The sequence below is a fragment of the Myotis davidii genome, unplaced genomic scaffold, assembly GCF_000327345.1.
Source record: "Myotis davidii unplaced genomic scaffold, ASM32734v1 scaffold1065, whole genome shotgun sequence".
NCBI lineage: Eukaryota > Metazoa > Chordata > Mammalia > Chiroptera > Vespertilionidae > Myotis > Myotis davidii.
This window is the reverse complement of record NW_006297281.1, coordinates 1,465,417-1,489,009: the sequence shown is the minus strand read 5'-3', so window position 1 is coordinate 1,489,009 and position 23,593 is coordinate 1,465,417. Positions and strand designations below refer to the sequence as shown.

Genomic DNA, 23,593 nt, shown 5'->3' with positions numbered 1-23,593 from the left:
ATGATATTTATTTTATATATTTAAATACAATTTAACACAGAAAAATCAACCAAAAAAATGAGTTCGTGTGTCATAGGTTCACCATCACTGGCCTAGATCTACTGCTTCATTAGGGATGACTGAAGTTTTGGGTGTTTTTTTTAGGGGTGACTGAGTTTTGTTTTGTTTCCTTCCAGCTTTATTGAGGTATAATCGACATACAATGAATTATACATATTCAAAATATATAATTTGATACCTTAAAAAATACGTATACACTGGGAAACCACCATCATAGTCAAGATAATGAACATATCTGTCACATCAATCATCCCCAAAACTTTCCTTGTTGCCTTTGTAGTTTTTGCCTCTAACCCCCAACTCACCCCCTCCCATCCCCAAGCAACCAATCATCTGCTTTCTATAACTATAGATTGCTTTGTACTTTCTAGAACTTCATATAAATTAAATCATACAGTATGCACTTATTTTTGTTAGTTTGGCTGCTTTCACTCAGCATAATTATTTTGAGATTCATCCATGTTGCATATATCAATAGTTCATTTCTTTTTATTGCTGACTAGTATTTGATTATATGGATATGCCACAGTTTGTTTATCCATTCATCTGTTGATGAACATTTAGATTATTTTCAGCTTTTGGCTAACACAATATCTATATATATAAAAGCCTAAGTGACCGTTATGACCAGTTGACCGAACCACCAGTCGACCAGTCGCTATGATGCACACTGTTCACCAGGGGCTGATGCTCAACACAGGAGCTTCCCCCTGGTGGTCAGTGTGCTCCCACAGCCAACCTCCCGTGTTCCCTCCCCCTGGCCGGCTGGCCCAATCGGCCATGATCGTTGTTCAGGCCGAGAGACCCCACCTGTACACGAATTCATGCACAGGGCCTCTAGTTGATGTATAAATCTTAGAGTGGACATATGCTTTAATTTTTCTGGAGTAGATATGTAGAAGTAGAATGATTAGCTCTAATGGTAGGTGTATGGTTAACTTTGTTGTTGTTTTTGTTAATCCTCACCAGAGGATATTTTTCCATTGATTTTTAGAAAGAGTGGAAGGGAAGGGGCAAAACAGAGAGAGAAACATCATTGTGAGAGGACACGTCGATTGGTTGCCCCAACCAGGGCTGCAACTGAGATATGTACACTCGACTGGGACCCTTCAGTCCACAGGCCAATGCACTATTCACTGAGCCAAACTGGGTAGGACTAAAGAAAATTCTTAATGGTGTTTTTCTAAAATTCCAAACAAGCTTTATCATTTTATATTCCCACTGGAGGTATATTAGAGTTCCAGTTGCTCCACATTCTCATCAACACTTGATATAGTCCATCTTATTTTATTTTATCATTCTAATTATGTGTAGTTGTATCTCATGGTGATATACTTCCCTGATGACTAATGATGTTGAACATCTTTTCATGTGCTTATTTGTCATGAATATATCTTCTTTTTTTAAAATATATTTTTATTGATATTTTTATACAGAGGAAGGGAGAGGGATAGAGAGCCAGAAACATCAATGAGAGAGAAACATCAATCAGCCGCCTCCCGCCCCCCGCCCCCCATCCCGCCCCACTGGGGATGTGCCCACAACCAAGGCACACGCCCTTGACCAGAACCGAACCCAGGACCCTTCAGTCCACAGGCAGACGCTCTATCCACTGAGCCAAACCGGTCAGGGCATGAATATATCTTCTTTATCTGTTCAAAATGTCTGTTCAAATCTTTTGCTTGTTTTCATTGGATTGTCGTCTTACTATTGAGTCTTGAAGTTGTCTTATATATTCTTAAGTCCATTATCAGATATATGATTTGGAAATATTTTCTGCCAGTATATGCCTTGTCCTTTCATTTGTTTGATAGTGTCTTTCAGAGAACAGAAGGTTTTTAAATTTCAATGAAGCCCAATTTATCAGATTTCTTTTATGAATTGTGCTTTTGTTGTTGCATCTAAGAAACCTTTGCCTACTTGATCCAAGCAGGTAGCTGGTTTTAAAGCAGGCCTAACATGCAGGATCTGGGGACTGCTCTGTGGACCCTTCAGATGTGAGCTATAGGGGTGGCCTTGCTCCATAGCACATCAATGCTGTACCACATCCCTCCAGCCTCAGTCAAAAACCTTCTCACAGGAAAAGGGAAAACTCATAGTCTCTCTGCCAACAACTTTCTTGACCATTCTCTTCCCCAGACAAGAGGAGCCCTTCCCACACCCAGGGCCAATGCTGTGTTGCCAGGCAGTGCTGCTTGGTGGTTAAGTGTCCTTCCAATCCAGGCCTTCCCATTTACTAGCTGGAAGATTTGAGCACTTCCCTCAATCTCACTATCTTCCTCTGTAGAATGGAGGAGACATGGACCAACTTCTAGCCTGTTGCAAAGATTTAAAAAGTTAGGGCAGGTCAAGGGGCTAATATTGTCATCAGCGTAGATGGTATTACAAATCTTGGCTGGAGGTTCTAACTAATCTTTATTCCACTCTTGTCTTTTCAGACAGATATTGGTTTTATCTACCACTCTCAAGGTAGGTAAATAGTTGTTGCAAATACGTGTGCCTTCCCAGAAAGACCAGGCCATGTGTCAAAACATCACAAAATCTCTGTATGTTCAACATATGGGGAAGAGTATTTAAGGGTGTGAATTATCTTTCACACTTGATAATATTTTATGGTACTTCATGGCATTTTATCTTGTTTTATAAGAACATCTTTCTCTTTAAAACTGAAGAAATCCCTTTGGGTCAAATGCTAATATTTTAATGCAGCCTTGGGCTGACTTTCTTATTTTTTTATTTATTGATGAAAGAGAGAGAAAGAAAGAGAGAGAGAAACATTGATTTGTTGTTCCACTTACTTATGTATTGGTTGATTCTTATATGTGCCCTGACCAGGAATTGAACTTGTAACCATGAAGTGTTGCAGGATGATGCTCCAACCAACTGAGCCACCTAGCCAGGGTGCAAATGGCTTTTTAAGAACTACCCTTCCAACTATCTCTAAAGAAGATTTACATTTAGTAAGTGTCAAATAAAATCTATTGTCCAAGAATTTTAGGACAATAAAACTAAATTGTAACCAAACCTGATAAAGAAAACTAAAAGTATTGGACTAATTTTGTTAGCATGCACAAACCAGAGGTCCCACCTAATTCCCTGCTTAGATTAAGAATTTAATCTATGCATGCAAATAAGTTCTTATCTCATATAAGGTAGCTACAATGAAAAGACCAGGAGGACTCCTCTTGCTCTAGGTTCTATTCAAAGCTGTTTTTTAGGTCACACTATTAACCAGTGAAAGCTGCCCAAAGCTGGTGTTGCCCACGCTGGTTTCCTACTCATTAGCTGGTCCTCACTTCTCTCTTACACACAGACCCTGATTTTATCCACGAAACACTCAATAATGAGCTCAGGGTAGGTGGTACCCTCCCTCAGCTCCAGAAGTTACACTGTGATTGGTCTAATCCCATTCCCCTTCGCTAGGGACTGATTTGGGATTGACATATGACTCCATCCTGGTGAGTGAGACATTAGGGGAGATCTGCCTGAGGAAGAGGGGGTGAGAGAGAGAGAGAGAGAGAGAGAGAGAGAGAGAGAGAGAGAGAGAGAGAGAGAGACATCAATGTAAGAAAGAAATATTGATCAGTTGCCTTCTATACATGCCTCACTGGGTATGGAACCTACGTATGTGTTTTTAAATGGTTTTGTTTATTTGTTTTTTAATCCTCACCTGAGGATATTTTTCCATTGATTTTAGAGAGAGTGGAAGAGAGAGGGAGAGATAGAGAAAAACATCGGTGTGAGAGAAAAACATTGATTAGTTGCCTCCTACACACACCCTGAACAGGGCCTGGACTGGGGAGGAGCCTGAAACTGAGGTACATGCCTTTGACTGGAATCAAACCCGGGACCCCTTGGTCCACCGGCCTACACCCTACACTCTACCCACTGAGCCAAACTGGCCAGGGCAAGGGATGTGCTTTTACCAGAATCAAACCTGTGACCTGTTGGGTATTGGGATGATGCTCCAACCAACTGAGCTACCTGGCCAAGGCCCGCCTTGGACTGACTTTCTATTTTTGAGTTCATTAGGGAATTGAAGTTTGAGCAGAGATTTCCTCTGTGACCTGGCCATAACATACCAGGTTAAGGTTGGGACTTAAAGTTGGGGAGAATTCTTGTCTTTCTCATACCAGGACAGTAATAACTGTATGTTCCCAGAATGAGAAAGAGGGGTCCCTGGCAGCCTGCACTATCTTGGCTTAATGGTAGGAGTGACTCTCATTGTCCTACTACTGGATAACAACCAATATATGAGACATGTTTCCACACCCCTCTCCCACACAAACAAAGCCTGGTTTCAGGGGAGCATAATGGAGACTGGAAGCTGGTCTCCCATGGACCCCCTGCCTCTCCAGGTCACGCACTCCAGAGGAGGTGGTTAGGCCTCTGCCAGCCAAATGAACCCAACAGTGGTGTGAGAGGCTACCTGAAGGTCACCATCTGTGCGCTCGGTGTGGGAGACCAGGCCCTGGTGAGGCTGCCCCCATACCCAAGTCACATTTCCTACCCTGTCTGCTTCTGTGGGGCACCCTTGGGCCTTCACATGCTTTCATTTGTCCCCAGTGTCACTTCAGAGTTGTCCACTTATTCCCCACAGTGGCCTTGGCCGTGACCTCCCTGCAACTTTGACCCTGTCAGCTCTCTGGTCTCTCCAGGTAGATCAAAAGCTGCCCTATGATGCCGATGACACCAAAATTCAGATCTTCAAGTCAGCAATGGTCCCAATGAACTTGGCCTACTTACAATTCTTCATCTACTGCGCAGAGGACCTTCACCTCAGTGAGAGTCAGGGTGGCAGGGAGGAAACAACTCTGAGGTGCCCTACATGGTGGCACCCTAGGTCCCCATCGGGTTTGGCTGTTCCATATGGATGCTAACCTAAGATCTGGGGTAAGGGAGAGAGTGAAGCTAAAATCCACCGAAAGTGTTTTATGGAGTCCCCATCACACCCATTACATTGGGCCGTATGTTCCTGACCTGGTTTTGATGCCCAGGAGCAGAGGTTCACTCAGGAGCAAAGCCCCCACCCTCTGCCTTTATGAGTCATGACACAGAACAGCACACACAGAGACAGTGAAAATGGGAGCGCCGAACCACATTATGGGGGAGGGTTTTAAGTTGTTCAATCACCTCTCCATTTCCTTGTCCAAAACAAAAACAAAAAGAAAATGCTGTTGTCTCAGAAATCTTTAACTTCTTGTTCACAGAGAAACACCATTTAGTGAGTCCAATGTTGGAAGTGGAACTAATTGGGGAAAAGGTAAGTGTAGAAAGGGTGTGTGGCTTAGAGAAATGCTCACCTAGAAAAAAATAGTGTGGGGGTCAGACTCGGTTGGTAGGCAGGACCCCAGGAATCATTTCCCAGTTCTTCCATTAAAGGGCCATACGATCCCACTGGACCAGGAACTCTGTGAAGGTGGAGCCATGGCTCAGCCACTGTCTCGCAGAGCTGTGCCCAGTGCCCAGCAAGGAGAAGATGCCCCCTGAAAACCAAAGATACAAATGCCTGATGAGTGAGTGTCTGAGTGAAGCAGCGTGCTGCAAATGAACCTCACTGAACCCAGCGCCGTCCCTCTGAGCCTCTGTTCCTTCATTTACAAACGGAGGGTTCTAGCAAGAGAGTTGCTGACATTCCATGAACCTCTGTGAACAGAGGAGCATTTTCCAAAGTGTGCTGATGGATGCTTTGTGCAAAAAGGATCCTACGTTCAAATTCGGTGAATGCTGGGCTAAAGTTAAATAGGTTTGTCTCAGAATTTAAAAACCATCATTTCCACCAGGTTCTACCTATTAGAAGTCATTAAACCCAGCCCATATACTAGTACAAGGGGAAGGGTTAGTTCACCTTTTGAAGGAAGTAGTGCCAAAGGACTGGTGGACATACCTTAGAACCACCACTCTGAGCACGGTTTGGATTCAGGATCGAGATAAGATGATCTTGAGCGATAGATGAAACATATTTTTCAAAATGTTTAATATGTCAGTGTTTTTCTGAGTGTGTATTAAAAAGTTTAACCAGCCCACTCCCCTTTGAGTTCTCTGACGTGATTGCTTAGATTAAGACTAGATTTTAAGATGATGCTTCGATAAGAGGTACCATGTGTGCTGCTGCTGTTGGAGCTCTTTTGATCACTTTTCTGTTGGGATCTTAGAGTTCATCTAGCATAACCTAATGTGTTAAGGAATCTGGACCTGGGTAGGTGCACAAAGGACTAAAGTTGTAGCCGGTGAGAAGTGGTCCAAGTGTCTTTAGGCCAGGGAGTCCCATGATTATCCCTGGGCTACAGAGAGCGTCCTTCTGTGGGCAGACCAGAAGGGCTGGAAGATGAGGCCCGTGGAGGGAGCAGGGGACAGGTCGGCACTGACACTGCTTTGGGATATTCCCAGCTGAAGACACAGGTGAAGACCCAAACCGAGAACCCGATCTGGAACGAGATCCTGACCTTACAGATTCAGGTATTGCTGTCCCATCATGCCTGCCCCGCAAACGGAAAGGATGTTTGGGTGTTGCTCTGTGTAGAAGTGAGGTTGAAGGAGGGGCCAAGAAGCACGTGAGGGGGGAGGGCTCTGCCTGACAGGGAGCACGAGGAAGCCCAGGACTATACGGGAAAACCTCACTACATCCAGGATTAATAAATAAGTGGGCCATACAACTGACCATTCCAGAAAACTTAAACGTGTCCTTTCACTTACATTAAGTAACAAAGCAACCACTTTAAAGACTCGTTCTAAACTGTAGTATGAATTATCTCCTAGGCCAAATGCCCAGGACAGAATGTCAGCTCTTTGTTGATGGCCTAGAGCAGTGATGGCGAACCTATGACACGCATGTCAGAGGTGACACGCAAACTCATTTTTTTTGGTTGATTTTTCTTTGTTAAATGGCATTTAAATATATAAAATAAATATCAAAAATATAAGTCTTTGTTTTACTATGGTTGCAAATATCAAAAAATTTCTATATGTGACACGGCACCAGAGTTAAGTTAAGGTTTTCCAAAATGCTGACACGCCGAGCTCAAAAGGTTCGTCATCACTGGCCTAGAGGTACCATGGGCCCACATTCTGGGCTACATGTGGTTGGACTATTTGTTTCTACCCTAAATGCCCAAGAGGCTCTTTGGTGTGGGGTTCTGAGGCCTGATTTTTATAGCCTTGCAGTCCTTCTTGGTCACTTGTCAATGGTGTGGATGCCGGTTCCCTTCAAGCCCTGGCAGCCAGGCTTCCAAGAGCCGTGTGCAAACCGAGGGGAGGCAAGTCTGAGAGAACTTGAGCACTCTCATGAGCGCAAGGCACAGATCGCTGAGTGCCACCCGTTCGGCCACCCAGAGGGTGTTTGGGTTCCTTATCTTACATTTGTGTGACATGAAATTAGCTAAAGAGCTCCCCTCTTCCCTCCTTTGGCACCTCCTCCTCGCTCTCTTAGCAGCTTCCCCAGTCTCCTCCTGGTGAGTCATCATTTTTAACCATTCCGCCTAATCCCTACCTCCTTAGGTGATTTTATAGACTCATCAAGTAGAATGAGAGTTTAGAGGGCCAAGCTCATCCCCCGCCCTTGCCAAGCTCACCCCCACCTCTGATGAGGCAGGACCCTCAGATGCTCAGCTGCCATTAGGCTCAGAACCAGTGGCCCAGGCCAGGCCTCCTCCATCCCTGAAGGGGCCTTCCAACAGTTAAAGGCATCCATGCATCCCCTGGGCCCTCACCCATTTCTGACAGGACACAATGTCCAGGATGGGGACCACCTGGATGCAGGCCTGATGATTACTGGTCCTCTGGAAATGCAGCAGAAAGATGTGCGCCTCTCTCTGATGTGGCCGGATGTGGTCATCCTCCATAAACCGTAGCATCTGAGACCAGCTGGTCAGGGCCCCAGCAAGGCAGACTGCAGGGGGAGCACTACTGAAATGGGGGTGTGCCACTTTATAGTCCAGGGGCCCCAGGACAGGAGGGGAGTCAAGGCAAGGAAGTGGGAGGAGAATTTCCAACAGGGAAGATGGAAAGGTAGTTTACCCATGAATTTGAATTTGGTGGATTCATAACTTTGGAAGACCTGGGTGCCTGCTGGTGCTTATGTCTCCACTTCCAACGTCCTTCCTTAATCTGGGTGATTCCTCATTTCTTAATACCCAGCTGTTCAACCGGAAAGCCTTTCACTACCTCCCTTTGGCTCCCATCATGCACAGCGAGGGGGGCACGGGCGAGGAGAATGGAGAACTGGAAGGATCCCAGCAGGGCCCCAGGAACTGCTATGAGGGAAGAAGGGGCCCTGGCTGAGAAGATGGGGGACCAACTCAGACCTCAACCCGGCAGCTGTTTTAAACATGGACTTGATTGTTCTCTTAATTAAAGGAACCCTATAGCAGAGTAGAGATATGACTCAGAAGCATGGGTTCCAATCCTGTCTCCACCCCTTACTGTGTGACCTTGAACAAGTTCCTCTGCTTCTCTGGGCCTCATTTCCTGTCTGCAAATAGGGACAGTCCCAGCCCTCCCTGGGCTTAGGCAGTGTTGTCAGGGGCTCGAGGCTGCATCAGCCCTTACACCTAACATGAGAACTTCAGGAATTCAACTTCTCTGTGCCTCAGTTTTCCTGTCTGAAAATGGGACTAAAAATAGCACCTAGCTAATGAGATTTTTGGGACTTAATTGGTACAGGAGATCATTCAGTACAGGTCAGGGGACATGGGACGCCTGTCCTCCCCCCCACCCCCCTCCATGGATAGACATTGTAGTTCACTCTTTATGGAGATAGATGACCCACTGGTTGAAGTTAACTGCTGATATGATCAAGACATTCTAGGCTGCCTCCCCCCATGAGAGGATTTGGTAATTACACTCTGCTGGGCTGTGTGAGGACTGTAGTCGTGAAATCACAGTCCAGGTCTCTCAGGTCCTGAGCTTATGCAATTAGCGGGCCGTTTGAAGACCAATAATACAAATGATCATGGGACACAGCCCTAGCCTCTCCCAGGGCCTTGCAAGGATGGGTCCTAAGCTTAGGGTCCAGAAGCTCCCATGGTAAGTCCACCTTGGCTGTAGTTAATGGCTCATTGGTAACTAAGCCAGGCCTTGGACCTGGACCCAGGACTTCCAAATGTTTGGGTCTCCGTGAGGACTGGACCCTCCAAGCAGGAACACACACCCACTGTGTCTCTCGCCTCCCCCTGCAGCTGCCCTGCCTCTCCAGCTACATCAAGTTCAGAGTCTGGGACTGGTGAGCAACGGGGTGGAGGCTGGAAAACAGGCCGGGGAGGGGAAAATCGGAGCTGGGTCAGGGGCTCAGCCAGCAGTATGCACTTCTCTCCAGCCCCAAGGGCAAATTCTGGAGTGAAATCGGGACTGTCAGCCTGGTACTCAACCAGATCTCGTCCACCGGAGCAGAAATAGAAGGCAAGCAAGCCCCCAGCCCCCCTCCAGTGCCTCTCGCACCTGGCCGCCCTCTTACCCTCTCTTCTTGCAGGAATGTACTCTGGTTTCCTACCCTGCTTTGGCCCCAGCTTTCTGACTCTCCATGGGGGTAAAAAGGCCCCTTTCCAGATCCAAGAAGAAGGCGCTGTAAGCCTCTCATGTCAACTCTAGGGAACAGAGGAGGTAAAACCGACCATGTGTGAGGCACTGGGGCCTGGGAGATGCCTGGGGAGGATCCGGCCCTGGTTTCTGTCCACCACATGCTGGTAGAGAACGTGAAGCCTGTACGTAAATGGCCGTGAATGTGTGGGATGCGTGCCATGGTACAAGAAAGGAACAGATGAAGGGCATGGAAATGGGATCCTGGGTAAGATTTTCAACAGGTGGAAAGGACCTATGAGACGAAAGAAGCAGCAAAGGTAAATGTAGAAAAGCACTAGGGCTATTTAGGCCTGGTGACAAACGCCAGAAAACCAAGTCCAATTGACTTACAAGAGGGAACGGGGCTGGGAAGGCCTCTGAGTGAGGAAGAGGCAGGCGTCAGAACCTCAGTGCCATCAGAAGGCTCTCACACTCTCACCATCTCTCATCTCTGCTGCTGTCTAGCCCTGGCCTCATTCTTTCCCACTGCAGTCAGGTTTCCATGCTGGCACTGTGTTCCCGGGACTCTCTAGCAGGGCCAGGGAAGCATTCTCATTGGTGTCCTTGGGTCACATGTGCTTCCCTTGGGCCAGTCACTGTGGCCAAGGCACAGGACATGGTCTGATTGGCCAGGCAGGGAGAACACACACTAGTTATCACAGTGCCCTCCCAGCAGGAAGCATTTATGGGATCTACAGGCCAAATACATGGAGGGGAGGAGCAAGCTGAAGGGTGCAGAGGAAGAGTCAGGGCCTAGAGCAAGCATGTCAAACTCGCGGGAGGCAGGCACATGTGGCCCACAACGAATATTTTTGTGACCCAGCCAATATAACGGTATATAAAAAATGTTTTAATAAAAATTTCATAAACTTAATTTTTACAATATCCTGTTATACATAATTATTAATAATGAACTACAACATTCACTAATGACTGATTACTATAATCTTGTTGCATTCATTTCCCTTACGCATCTTACGCACAGGCGCACCATTTCTCTCCACTAAAACTAGCAGCAAGTATTTTAGCAGCCGATTGTCATGTCATTAGTCTTGGACTGATGTGTTTGGTGTGCACAACAGGAAATATTCTACTTTCGGAGGAAAAGAAAAATAGGTTTATTTGCATTACGCTTATTAATTTGTGCAGTTATTCAGTGCCTGGTATGTTAATGTTCAAGAAAAAATATTAATTTTTATTAAAATCTTCTATTATTTTATGTTAGTGATTACTCATTTATTTCAGCCCTTTGTATCAGCATGTCTCTATCGAAATAAATCTATGTTTCTGTGAAAATTGAAGCTTTTGCTTTTTTGTGGCCCACATAAACTTCAACCTTGTTTATTTGGCCCGTGTTAGCCTTTGAGTTTGACATGCTTGGCCTAGAGGTTTCCAGGAACACTGTGTCTGGGTCTGGAATTCCTCCCAGGGGTTGAACTTACCGGACAATTCTGTCTTTACTGCAGAGGTGTTGGGAGATGGGCCTGCTCTGTTTCTCTCATCCCCCTTCTCCTCACTTTCCTCTCTCTTTTCTTAGAGTATCCCCAGCTCTGTTAAGGACGGTTTGGAGTATCGAGGCCGGGTCTTCCTGGAGTTAGTCACCAACATCAAGTCCCGCCCAGACACTAGGATAAAGGACCTCTCCCAGGAAGTGACCAGTGTAGAGGTAACCCAGGAAGAAAGGGGCCCTCTGCCGACCCCAATCAGGGGCCACAGCTGACTGTGGTGATGGATGCGTGAGGATGGTGGTCAATCCACCTGAGTCTTTCCTGAGCCACTAGAGCGTCCTGCCGTGCCAACTCCCAGGTGGCCAGGGCACCTAGTAAAGACAAGATAAGGCTTTGGCTGAAGGAAAGTGTCATCTAGTTAAGCGGGAAGATTCTAAGAAGCTTGGATTTCTTCCTGAAGGCAGGGGAAGGCCATTGAGGCAGCAAAGTGTTGAGAATAGTCACGGGGCAGTAAGGTGAGTCACTTACTTGCTCAAGAGAAATGGTACAGTTACAGGGGAAGAGAGCTTTACAGGAGAGAGCTGGTTCCAAAGGGACTCTGAGTGACCAGAGCCACCAACTAACAGGACAGAAGTGAAACCCATTCCCCTAAGCCAGTGGTCGGCAAACTCATTAGTCAACAGAGCCAAATATCAACAGTACGACGATTGAAATTTCTTTTGAGAGCCAAATTTTTTATACTTAAACTATATAGGTAGGTACATTGTTATTAACTTAATTAGGGTACTCCTAAGGCTTAGGAAGAGCCACACTCAAGGGGCCAAAGAGCCGCATGTGGCTCTCGAGCTGCACTTTGCCGACCACTGCGGACCTAAGCTGATGCCCATTTTCTGCCTCAGGCGGGAGAGAGAAGTTGCAGATGGTGCATGGGGACAAGTGCATAGCAACTTGGCTGGAAAGCGGAGGGAGACAAGATCAGGTGGTAGCTGGGGGGAGAAGGAGGCTATGTTTAAGGCAGGGGAGACCTGAGCTAGGGAACAGACTGGGAATATGCAAGAGTAGGGCAGAGGTTGCAACAGAAACAAGAGAGGAGCTATAGAAAGAGGCCCCCCCTGAGCAGAAGGGAGGCATGGTGGGAGGAGGGGCCTTGAGGAGGGGCAAGAAAGGATGTATGTGTGCAACCTCTGCCATGCACCCCTGCCCACACTCATCTCATCTGAGAAGAGCATTTAGGCCAAAAGGAGAAGAGTGGTGTGGTCCAACACGGATGTAGGTAGGTGGCCCCACCACAGCTTCACCTGACCAGCAAGAAGACCCTCCTGCCCAGTTTCAGGAAGGGAAGGAATCAGGGTTGGCTGGGTCGGGGAGCGGGCAGGTGATGGAGGTCCTGGAAGGAACTGCCTCCTTGATCAGCCAGGTGAGTAGGAGTCAAGGCAAGGCTTTGAGTGGGGGTGGGTTCAGTGATGGTCTAGCTCACCTCATCCTTGCCCCCTTCCTGTCTTTATAGTCTTGTTCATCTTCGCTTATGTTTGGGGGGTATGGGGGTTATTGTTTTAGAAGCACAAGAACCGCCTCAAGTATGGGCTGTGCATCATCTTCCTTTCCTGTACCATGATGCCCAACTTTAAGGACCTGATCCAGTTCGAGGTCAGCATCGGTCACTATGGAAACAAGATGGACCAGAATTACAAGCCTCTCGTCTCAACCACACAGTATAGCCCAGTGATCTATGATGGTAATAGTCAAATCCAGCCAAGAGGTGGAGAGCATCCACTGCATGCCAGGCTCTGCACCCTTGTAAGGGTATTAGCTCATGGAACATTCACAGGCGTTGTTAACCCACGTTTCACACATTAGGAAAGTGAGCTTCAAGGAGGTGAAGTCACCTGCCAAACATTGCACAACTACTGAGTGCTGAGCCCACAAGAGTTGAAACCAGGTCATGGCTTCGAGTCGTCCTCCACATTACAACTTCCCCAATCCCATCTTCTCCCCCACTACCCTGAACCAGCCCCGTCCATCCATGCAACTTCCACACACTTTCATCTCCCTATCTGCTATCCATCCATCTCTCCTCATCCAATATCTACCTCTTGGATACCCATATTGGGCACTAGAGAGAAACGGTCCTCAAAATGCGGTGTCTAGGCAGCAGCCTCAGTATTGCTTGGGAACTGTGAGAAATGCAGATTCTTGGCCCTACCCCAGTCCTAAAGAATCAGAATATCTGGGGATGCGGCCCCACAATCTGATTTAGCAAGCCCTCCAGACGAGTCAGATGCATGCTAAAGTTTGAGAATCGCTGCTCTGGTGGAATATGGTCTCCCTTTCACCTTCATCAGCTTCACCATCTCGTCACCCATTAAGAGGTTTTTCTCTCAGCTGGCAGTCATTGTATTCCTCTTCTCTGCCTGTTCTTTTAAGAACAGCTTTATTAAAATATAATTCAGAATATCATACAATTTACCCATGTAAAGTAGACTATTCAGTGGTTTTTCGTATGTTCACAGAACTGTGCACCATCACCGTGGACAATTTTAGAGCATTCATCTTCCCAAAAAGAAATCCTGTACCCACTAGCAGTCACTTTCTATTCTCCTATCTCCCCAACCTTAGGCAACCACTAATCTACTTTCTGTCTCTATAGAGTTTCCTATTCTGGACCTTTTCTCCGCCGTGCCCCCAAGCCTGGACCTTTTATATACATGGAATCATACAATATGAAGAAAGACTGGCTTCTTTAATATTCTACTTTTTATTAATTTTTTATTTGTAGCCACTTTTAGTAATGATAATGCTATGAAAAACTTGTCAGACCATCATAATCATTTTATTTTTTAATTGAATTTTAAAATAATCTTTATTGTTGAGAGTATTAAAGATATCCTCCCCCTTTACCCCCCACACTCCCCCCCCACAACTGGTTCCTGCCCCATCCCAGACCTTCACCACCCTATTGTCTGTGTCCATGGGTAATGCATGTATGCATATAAGTTCTTTGGTTAATCTCTTCACCTCCCCTTACCTCTGAGTTTTGTCTGTCTGTTTCATATTTCCATGCCTCTGGTTCTACTATATTCATCAGTTTATTTTGTTCATTAGATTCCATGTTTGGTTATTTTGATTTTTTTAAAAATATATTTTATTGATTTTTTACAGAGAGGAAGGGAGAGAGATAGAGAGTTAGAAACATCAACGAGAGAGAAACATCGATCAGCCGCCTCCCGCACATCTCCCACTGGGGATGTGCCCGCAACCCAGGTACATGCCCTTGACCGGAATCGAACCTGGGACCCTCCAGTCCGCAGGCCGACGCTCTATCCACTGAGCCAAACTGGTTTCGGCTGGTTATTTTGATTTTTAAGTTCAATTGTTGATAGATATATATTTATTGCCATTTTATTGCTCGTATTTTTAATCTATTTTCTTCTTCTTAAAGAAGCCCTTTAACATTTCATGTAATACTGGTTTGGTGGTGATGAACCCCTTTTGCTTTTTCTTGTCTGTGAAGCTCTTATCTGACCTTTAGTTCTAAATGATAGCTTTGCTGTGTACAGCAATCTTTGCTGTAGGTATTTGCTTTTCATCACTTTGAATGTTTCTTGTCACTCCCTTCTGGCCTGCAAAGTTTCCGTTGAGAAATCAGTAGACAGTCATATGGGTACTTCCTAGTAGGTAACTACCAGCTTTTCTCTTGCTGCTTTTAACATTCTCTCTTTGTCTTTAACCTTTTGCATTTTACTTATGATGTGTCTTGGTGAAGGCCTCTTTTGGGTTCATCTTGTTTGGGACACTCTGTGCTTTTTGGACTTGTATGTCTATTTCTTTCACCAGGTAAGGGAAGTTTTCTGTCATTATTTTTTCAAATAGGTTATCAATTTATTTCTCCCTCTCTTCTCCTTCTGGTACCCCATGATGCAAATGTTAGTACACTTGAAATTGTCCCAGAGGCTCCTTACACTATCTTCATATTTTTTAATTCTTTTTGCTCTTCTGATTGGGTGTTTTTTCTAAGTCACTAATTTGATTCTCAGAGCCCTCTATTCTACTGTTGATTCTCTGTAAATTATTCTTCATTTCAGTTAGTATAGCCTTCATTTATGACTGATCCCTTTTCATGTTGTTGATGTTCTCACTTAAGTTCTTGAAAATCCTCACTAGTTTCCTGAAGTTCTCACTAAGTTCCTTGAAGTTCTTATTAAGTTTCTGGAGCATCCTTATAACCATTGTTTTGAACTCTGAATCTAGTAGTTTACTTGCTTCCATTTACTTTAGTTCTTTTTTCTGGAGATTTCTTCTGTTCTTTCATTTGCAACATGTTTCTTTGTCTCTGCATTTTGGCTGCTTCTCTGTGTTTGTTTCTATGTATTAGGTAGACCTGCTATGTCTCTTTGAATTGGTAGAGTGGCCTTATGCAATAGGTGTTCCTTAGGGCTCAGTGGCTCAGTCTCCCCTGTCACCTGAGCTGGGCACTTTAGATGGGCGCCTGTGTGGGCTGTGTGCATTGTCCTGTGGTAGTTGAGCCTTAATTGCTGTTGGCATCACTGGGAGGGATTAAGCTTCAGGCCAATTCGCTGTGCAGACCAGCTGTGACTACAGCAGAAGAACTGCTGTGCAGGAGATGCCTATGAAGTAGGACTTGCCTCAGTGGGACTTTGAAGCTCTCAAAGTCTGCCCCTTACATTGTGTCTCAGATAGATGTGGTAGGGTTGTAATCTAGCATGGTCTGAAGCTGACCACCAGAGGCTCTGGAGCCTCCTGGGTGGTGCAAAGTCAGCCACTTCCTGTGCCCTGCCTGGGGCCACCCGACACAAGCTACAGAGCAATCTGCAAATGGCTGCTACGTGTGTTGGTTTTGGAGGTGCTAGGAGAGGCAAGCTGTGAACCAAGGGAGGCTGCTGCTAGTGCCAGGCCTGGGGCTCCTTATTGAGAGGTATGGGGCATGCTGAGGTTAGCTGCTGCTTGTTTGAGAATTTTTAGGAGAGTCTGAAATCTGAGTTAGGACAGGCCATTCATATGGAAAAGCTGCTGCAAATAGCTTGGGTGGGCCTGCAAATTAGGTGGGTGGACAGTGTGAGCCAGGTTGATTCAGATAGGGTGTTGCCACGGGAGAAGGGGAAGTTCTCAGCAAAGGAACAAAGGCCTTGCCAGCACTTTTGTCTGGGAGAAAGCTCTTCCCTAGTTCTTGCCCTGATGCCAGACAATTTAGTTCCTCGCCTTATGTCCCTGGATCCTTTCAAGCTGTTGCCCCAACGCTGGAGCTCATAGGGAGTGTGGGTCTGAGTAAGTCTGTGTGCCGGCCCTTTAAGAGGAACTGCCTGGGACTCCAGCAAACCCTCCATGTCACTCAGCCACAATCCCTGCTGGCTTTTACAGCCTAAAGTTATAAGTATTTCTTTATGGAACCTTGGGCTGAGGGGTCTGGTGTGGGGCTGGGACCTCTTGCTCCTCACAGGGGACCACCACAGCCAAGGAATCCTTCTCGATTCAAAAACTACCACACGTGGGTGTCGGACCCCCCTGTTCTGCGCTTCCACCTCTCCTACCAGTCTCAGAGTGGCTTCTTTAATTCTCTAGTTATAGGACTTTTGTTCAGCCAGATTTCAGGCAGTTCTAAATGATGGTGGTTCTGTGGTTTACTTGTAATTTTTTTGTCCCATCATAGCCATTTTAAAAGAAAGATTTTACCTTTGTGTGGTGTCTGGCTGTGTAAGCTACTGGTAAAAAGAACACAGTATTCAGCCATGCCTTCTACTTGTTTTTAAATTATAAAATAAATGTACAAAGGTATATAAATGCATATATAGTGTAAAGAAGAATAAAAGTAGTACCCACCAGCTCGCACTGAGATTAAAAGAGAGAACATTGTTAGCCTCTTAGGACGCCTCCCATGTATTCTTCCAAGATTCATTTACCCAAGAAATAACCATGATCCTGACTCATGATACTGACACCCCAGCTTTTTAAAAAATATTTTTTTAAAATATATTTTATTGATTTTCCACAGAGAGGAAGGGAGAGAGATAGAGAGTTAGAAACATCGATGAGAGAGAAACATCGATCAGTTGCCTCCCGCACACTCCCCACTGGGAATGTGCCCGCAACCAAGGCACATGCCCCTGACCGGAATCGAACCCGGGACCCTTCAGTCCACAGGCCGACGCTCTATCCACTGAGCCAAACCGATTCGGCATTAAAAAATATTTTTTTAATTATTGATCGAACCCGGGACCCTTCAGTCCACAGGCCGACGCTCTATCCACTGAGCCAAACCGATTCGGCATTAAAAAATATTTTTTATTAATTATTGATTTTTAGAGAGAGAGGAAGGGAAAGGGAGAGAAAAACAACAACAACAAAAGTTAATGTGAGAGAGAAACATCGGTTAGCTGCCTCCTGCATGCCCCCAAGGATCAAGTCTGCACCCTTTTAGTGCACTGGACAATGCCCAACCAACTGAGCCACACCAGCCAGGGCCACACCCCTGCTTTAAAAAAATGGTTAATCACTTATGTGTGCAGCCCTAAAGAGCATACTATTGTTTCAGTTTATATCAGTGCAACTTTTCAATCTGAATTCACCTGTTTTTGCACCTTCTGCTCAATATTAATATTTTATATTGGTATTTGTAGCTGAAGTTAATGTTTATTTCTGTATATACCCTGCTGTATGATTATAACCTTTCTTATAAGTTTGGTAGAAGTCATCTCTAATTATGTGGTATATGTACATATTTAGGTTGTATCTTTTTTTTCTATTATAATAATTTTGTTATAAACATTCTTATACATGTCTCCTGGTCACAAGACCAAGACTTCCTCTAAATTACAAACCCAGGAGTGGAAGAAAAATTTAAAGCAAAAGTAATTATAACAAATTACACTCTCATCAGCGTGGTATGAGAATTCCTACTACGCTGCATTCTCACCAGTACTTGATGTTGCCTAGTTTAAATTTTTTGTCAATCTGGTGAATGTATGTTATAATTCAATTTATTGGGGGTGACATTGGTTAATAAAATTATATAGGTTTCAGGTGTACAATGATATAATACATCATCTGTATATTGTATTGTGTGTTCACCACCCCAAGTAATCTGGTGGATGTAAAATGGTATCTTATAAGATCTTGATTTGCATTTTCCTGACTAAAAATGAAGGCTGAGCATCTTTTCACATATTTGCAAACATTTGTTCTTCCCCATCTGTAAAAGCCTATATACCTTTTATCCATTATTCTATTTGGCTGTATTTTTCTTATTGACTTGTATATTATTTTTTCTGGGAACAACTTTTTGTCAGATGTGTGTGCCATAAATATAATTCTCTAAGTTTGGGCTTTTTATTCTCTTAATGGTGACTATTTCTTTATTGAGGTATTATTTACAAACAATAAGATTTTAAGCATATAGTTAAATGGAATTTCACACACATACACCTGTATAACTACTATGGGTAGAAAAATAAATCACCTCAGAAAGCTGTCATATTCCCCTTCTCAGTCAGTCTCCCTACCCTGGGGAGCAATCAGTGCTGTGATGGCTATCAATATAGATTCACTAGAGGCCCGGTGCACTCGGGGCAGGGGGGTCCCTCAGCCCACCTGTGCCCTCTCACAGTCTGGGACCCCTCGGGGGATGTCCACTTGCCAGCAGGGAGCAGTCCTAAGCTGCAGTCGGACATCCTTAGCGCTGCTGAGGAGGTGGGAGAGTCTCCTGCCACCACTGCTGCACTGGCAGCCATCAGCCTGGCTTGTGGCTGAGCAGAGCTTCCCCTGTGGGAGCACACTGACCACCAGGGGGCAGCTCCTACATTGAGCGTCTGCCCCCTGGTGGTCAGTGTGTGTCATAGTGACCAGTCATTCCCAGTCATTCTGCTGTTAGGATCAATTTGCATATTACCCTTTTATTATATAGGATAGAGGCCTGGTGCATGGGTGGGGGCCAGCTGATTTGCCCTGAAGGGTGTCCCGGATCACTGAGGGGGTCCTGCTGGGGTGCCTGGCCAGCCTGGGTGAGAGGCTGAGGGCTGTTTTCAGGCTGGCCACACCCCCTTCAGGGTGGGGGTCCTCACTGGGGTGCCTGGCCAACCTGGGTGAGGGGCTGATGGCTGTTTGCATTTTTCTAATAATTAACAATGCTAAGCATCTTTTTGTGTACTCTTTAACCATTCATATATCTTCTTTGGCGATATGCTTACACAAATCTTTTGCCCTTATTTATTTATTTATTGTTAATCCTCACTTGAGGATATTTTCTTCATTGATTTACAGAGAGAGTGGAAGGGAGGAGGAGAGCTAGAGAGCGAAACATTGATGTGTGAGAGAGAGAGAGACATCAATTGGTTGCCTCCCATATTCCAGGGATTGACCCTGCAACCGAGGAATGGGCCCTTGACCAGAATAGAACCCGCCACCCTTCAGTCTGCAGGCGGATGCTCTATCCATTTGAGCCAAATAGGTGAGGGCATCTTTTGCCCATTTTTAAATTGGGCTGTTTGTCTTCTTACTATTAAGTTGTAAGAATTCTTTATATATTCTGGATACAAGTCTTTTATCATATACATTACTTGCAAACAGTCTGTGACTTTTTCTTTTTTTTCAGGTTTATAACTTCATTAGGCAGTCAGCAGTTAATTCTCATCCACATGAACTGTTTGCAGATTTTTATGCACTCACTGGTTGATTCTTGTATGTGCCCTGACCAGGAAGCGAACCCGCAACGGTCACACATCCGGACGATGCTCTGACCAACTGAGCTAGCTACCTGGCCAGGGCACTTTCCATTTTCTTAATGGTGCCTTTTGATGTGCAAACATTTAATTTGGAAGAAGTCCATTTTTTTTTTCTTTTATGGTGTCATATCCAATCCAAGAATTGTCTGCCTAACCCAAGGTCATGTAGGTTTCCTCCTCTTTTTTCTTCTAAAAGTTTACAGTTTTAGTCTTACATTTAGCACTATGATCCATTTTGAACTCTTTGCATTTTCCCCAGCACCATCTGTTAAAAAGACTTTCCTTCCCCCAATGTTCTATTGTTTAGGTTTCCTACTCAGGGGCCCCGTTTGGTTCTGCAGCTCTTGGTTTTCTTCTGTGTCTGTCCTTTTCTCCCCAGTCCTTCTTGACGCTTTCTGTTTCCTTTGGCCACCTTTCTGGTTTCTATGCTTCTGACCGCATTATCTGCAAGGTCTGCTCTCCCCGGGGCTGCTTTTTCTACTCGGCTTCCTTTCTGTGAGGCTTTTGTTTTCCTTGTATTTGTTTTCTGAGTTTTGCTGGCTCCCATTTCCTCATCTGACTCCCTAGTTCCTTCTGGGAGTGTGTTTTTGCTGGCACTTTCTGCTCTCCGTTCTGTCAAGCTGGGCTCCCTGCTGTCTGCCTTGGTCCTCAGGTCTCCGCAGGTGACTTCTGCTGGGCCTCACCCCTTGGGGCTCGTAGGGCAATCACAGTTGCTTTTGGCAGTCCTTGGGTGTATTTTGAGTCTGAAGATTATATCTGTCTCCTTGTTTTGCTGAAAATGGAGTTATTTTCCTTCTCCTTGTTGCTTTTGTACGCCATCCAAGAGTAGAAGAAGAAAATTGCTGTTTGTGTCTTCATGCTCCTATCTGACAACTCCAGCCTGGGATCTCTGCTTGTTTATCATCCTGATCATCCCCTCAGTGCCAGGGTCTAAAGCTGATTCCTTCCAACAATTTTGAAAAATTATATGATACTTTCCTTTGAAAATGACCCCCTCCCCTTGTCTCTTGTAATCTCCTTCTCGAATTCACTCTACCATCTGTGGAAGTTCTCATTTTATTCTTCATATTTTTCATCTCTCCTCCATATTTGTTATATCTCTGGGCTGCAGTCTACATTTCTTCTAGGGCTTCTAGAAAAGGCTTTAGGCGGCCACTTGATTGACTACTTTTTGGCAGCTCCTGTCTTCCTCTCCACTCTTCTTCCACACAGTTTGACACACTGCATTTTACATATTTATTTTGTCTTCTTTGCCCCCACTATTTCTTAAATTCTTAAGTAAACTTGGTATGTGAGTATAACATGTCTGTGGAAAAGTACACCAACCGGTGTCCAGCGCGAGGACCCTGGCAGCGCTAGGCTTTCTCTCCTGACCCCTGGGCTCAGGCAGTTGCCAAAGCAGACGTGCCCCTGTCACGACATCCAGACTGCGAAAGAGTCCTGACATCCCAGAGGCCCCTGGACTCCCCACCCGCCAAGGGCAATCACTCGCCTAGCCTCCAGTTCGTTTTGTCTGGTTTTTAACTTCATATCAAAGAAATCATATAGGATATATTCGTACATGTCTGGCACCTTCTGCCCATTATTTTGTGAAATTCATTCACAGACCCAGAGGTTGCTGGGAATAGTTACAGCTCATTCTCATTGTTGTGTAGTGTTCCATTGTGAACATATACCATCATTTATTTGTCCTCCTACTTCTGAGGGAGATTTCAGTGGTTTCCAATTCGGGGCTATTACAAATGGCGCTGTGATGAACATTTTTCTGTCTTTTGATAATGCCGTGTGTGCCTCGAGGTTGGGTGTGCACCAAGGAGCTGAGCTGCTGGGTCAGAGAGCGTGCACCGGTTCTAAGCTGCTCATCTTTATGAAACTTTACTTGTGGAACCCTTTGGGACTTGGCTAAAGTTTCACGCCCCAGAGAGGGTTTGTCTTTTTTCCCTCCGGTTAGTGGGGCCCTGCCAACCAGAGACCACTTTAAATTTTGTGCAGACCCTGCAGGTGGCCTGAATGCAGAATGCAGTCTACAGGAGGGCCCGTTTGTGGTAACAAATTTTGGGGAAATTTTCCTGTCCCCTCGCCCCAGAGCCAGGCTGGAGACAGGTACTTTTCCTCACCGTGTTCTTCTGTGTGGGGGTTATTTTTCATTGACTGAGGGATTAGGTTTTGAAGCGCCAGCTTTGCGTAGCGTATTACTTTGCTAGGGCTGCCATGACCAAGCACCACAGTCCTGGAAGCTAGACATGAAACCAACGTGTAGGCAGGAGTGCTTCCTTCTGATGGGCCCGAGGGCAGGTGCCAGGCCCTCTCCCAGCTTCTGGTGGCCGCCTGCGTGTTCGGTGTGCCGCGGTTTGTAGACACAGCACTCCCTCTCTGCCTCTGTCTCCCTCTGTCTCTGTGTCCTCACAAGGCCACCATCTCTTTCGGTCTCTCCTCCTCTTATAAAGATACCAGTCATATTGGGCTAAGGACCCAGCCCGCTGCAGTATGACCTCATCTTAACTAATTACAGCGGCAATGAATGACCCTATTTCCAAATAAGGTCACGTTCTGAGGTACTGGAAGTTAGGACTTCAACATATCTTTGCAGGGAAACACAATTCAACCCACACCACATGGAGCCTCCTGCTAGACTGCCCACCGTGGCAGTGCTAGGCTTTCTCTCCTGACCCCTGGGCTCGGGCAGTTGCCAAAAAGAAGCACAAGTTCTCCAAGATTTGCCAGAAACTCAGAGGGCAGGAGCCAGCCTGCTTCTACTTGCCTCAGACGTTCTGCTTTATTTTTGGCTTCTGTGGTTTTCTTCCTTTTGCGTCAACTCAACAACATACCTCAGAAAAAGATCCCTAACGTTTCATCTAGGTTCCTCCCTCCTTTCAATAAGAAACATCACCAGGAACCCAATCATCGTGGGTTTAATCCATGCTTGCCCCGACCCCCTCCTCCACACTGGCAAGATGTCTGCCCATCCCAGACAAACCCTGAGTTCTCCAGTCATGCCTCTTGCCTCAGTATCTCGCTTGAAGTTAAGGGCATGGGGCTGTGCAGCTAGACACCTGCATTATGCCTGCCTGGTGGTGCCACTTGAGGCAAACTACTTCCCAGCCATAGCCTGGGTTGTCCCGCCTGCTCACTGGGGGCTTTGAAGGCTGCGTGACACACCGAGGATGATGAGTACTCGATCAGGCGGCCCAGCCTCTGGTGGGAGGGCTCCAGTTAGAATTATTAGCAGATGGCATCCTGGAGGGATGAAGTAGCTCAGTGAAGGTCCTCTGAGGGACACACTGAGAGGAGACTCCCAGAAGCACTCAGACACTGCCCTCCCCCCCTTATCTCTGTGTCTCAGGGAACATCTACAATTACGTGCCCTGGTACAACAGCAAGCCGGTGGTGGCCCTGACCTCCTACTGGGAGGACGTCAGCTTCCGCATGGACTGCCTCAACCTTCTGCACTTCACTCGGGACCGCCTGGTGAGTGGTGCTGGCTGGGTGCAGGGAGGACCTGTCACAGTCGGAGGAAACCGGTCCCTTGGCTCGCGCATGCCCTCCACACCGAGTGAGATGGAAGTGCCCGACCCGGGGCTGGGCTCTGAAGACACCTAGATGAGTCAACACAGCCGCTGTCCTCGGCCTCGGGGAAGCCGGGGAAGCCGGGGGTGCGTGTAGGCCTCCTTGGTGCAGCCAGGGCTTCGGAGGAGGTGCAGGCACCGGCCCGGGGGCAGAGACTGGGCGGGGGAGGGGAGGTGAAGAGCCGATCGTGGAGGACCTGTTCGAAAAGGAGGTGACATTTGAGCAGAGCCC

The 23,593-nt window shown here is 46.1% G+C and overlaps 1 protein-coding gene across 1 annotated transcript in view; it reads left to right on the top strand.

The window, feature by feature from the left end:
- The window catches only part of FER1L5 (fer-1 like family member 5), a 56,534-nt gene that overhangs the window by 15,683 nt on the left and 17,258 nt on the right, over nucleotides 1-23,593 (top strand). Inside the window, exons 10-20 of the mRNA XM_015570046.1 lie at nucleotides 2,499-2,529; nucleotides 4,419-4,534; nucleotides 4,719-4,842; nucleotides 5,271-5,323; nucleotides 6,451-6,519; nucleotides 9,237-9,280; nucleotides 9,374-9,456; nucleotides 9,527-9,621; nucleotides 11,153-11,281; nucleotides 12,621-12,798; nucleotides 23,139-23,263. Of these exons, the coding sequence (XP_015425532.1) occupies nucleotides 2,499-2,529; nucleotides 4,419-4,534; nucleotides 4,719-4,842; nucleotides 5,271-5,323; nucleotides 6,451-6,519; nucleotides 9,237-9,280; nucleotides 9,374-9,456; nucleotides 9,527-9,621; nucleotides 11,153-11,281; nucleotides 12,621-12,798; nucleotides 23,139-23,263 (1,047 nt within the window). The remainder of the gene's footprint in view (nucleotides 1-2,498; nucleotides 2,530-4,418; nucleotides 4,535-4,718; nucleotides 4,843-5,270; nucleotides 5,324-6,450; nucleotides 6,520-9,236; nucleotides 9,281-9,373; nucleotides 9,457-9,526; nucleotides 9,622-11,152; nucleotides 11,282-12,620; nucleotides 12,799-23,138; nucleotides 23,264-23,593) is intronic.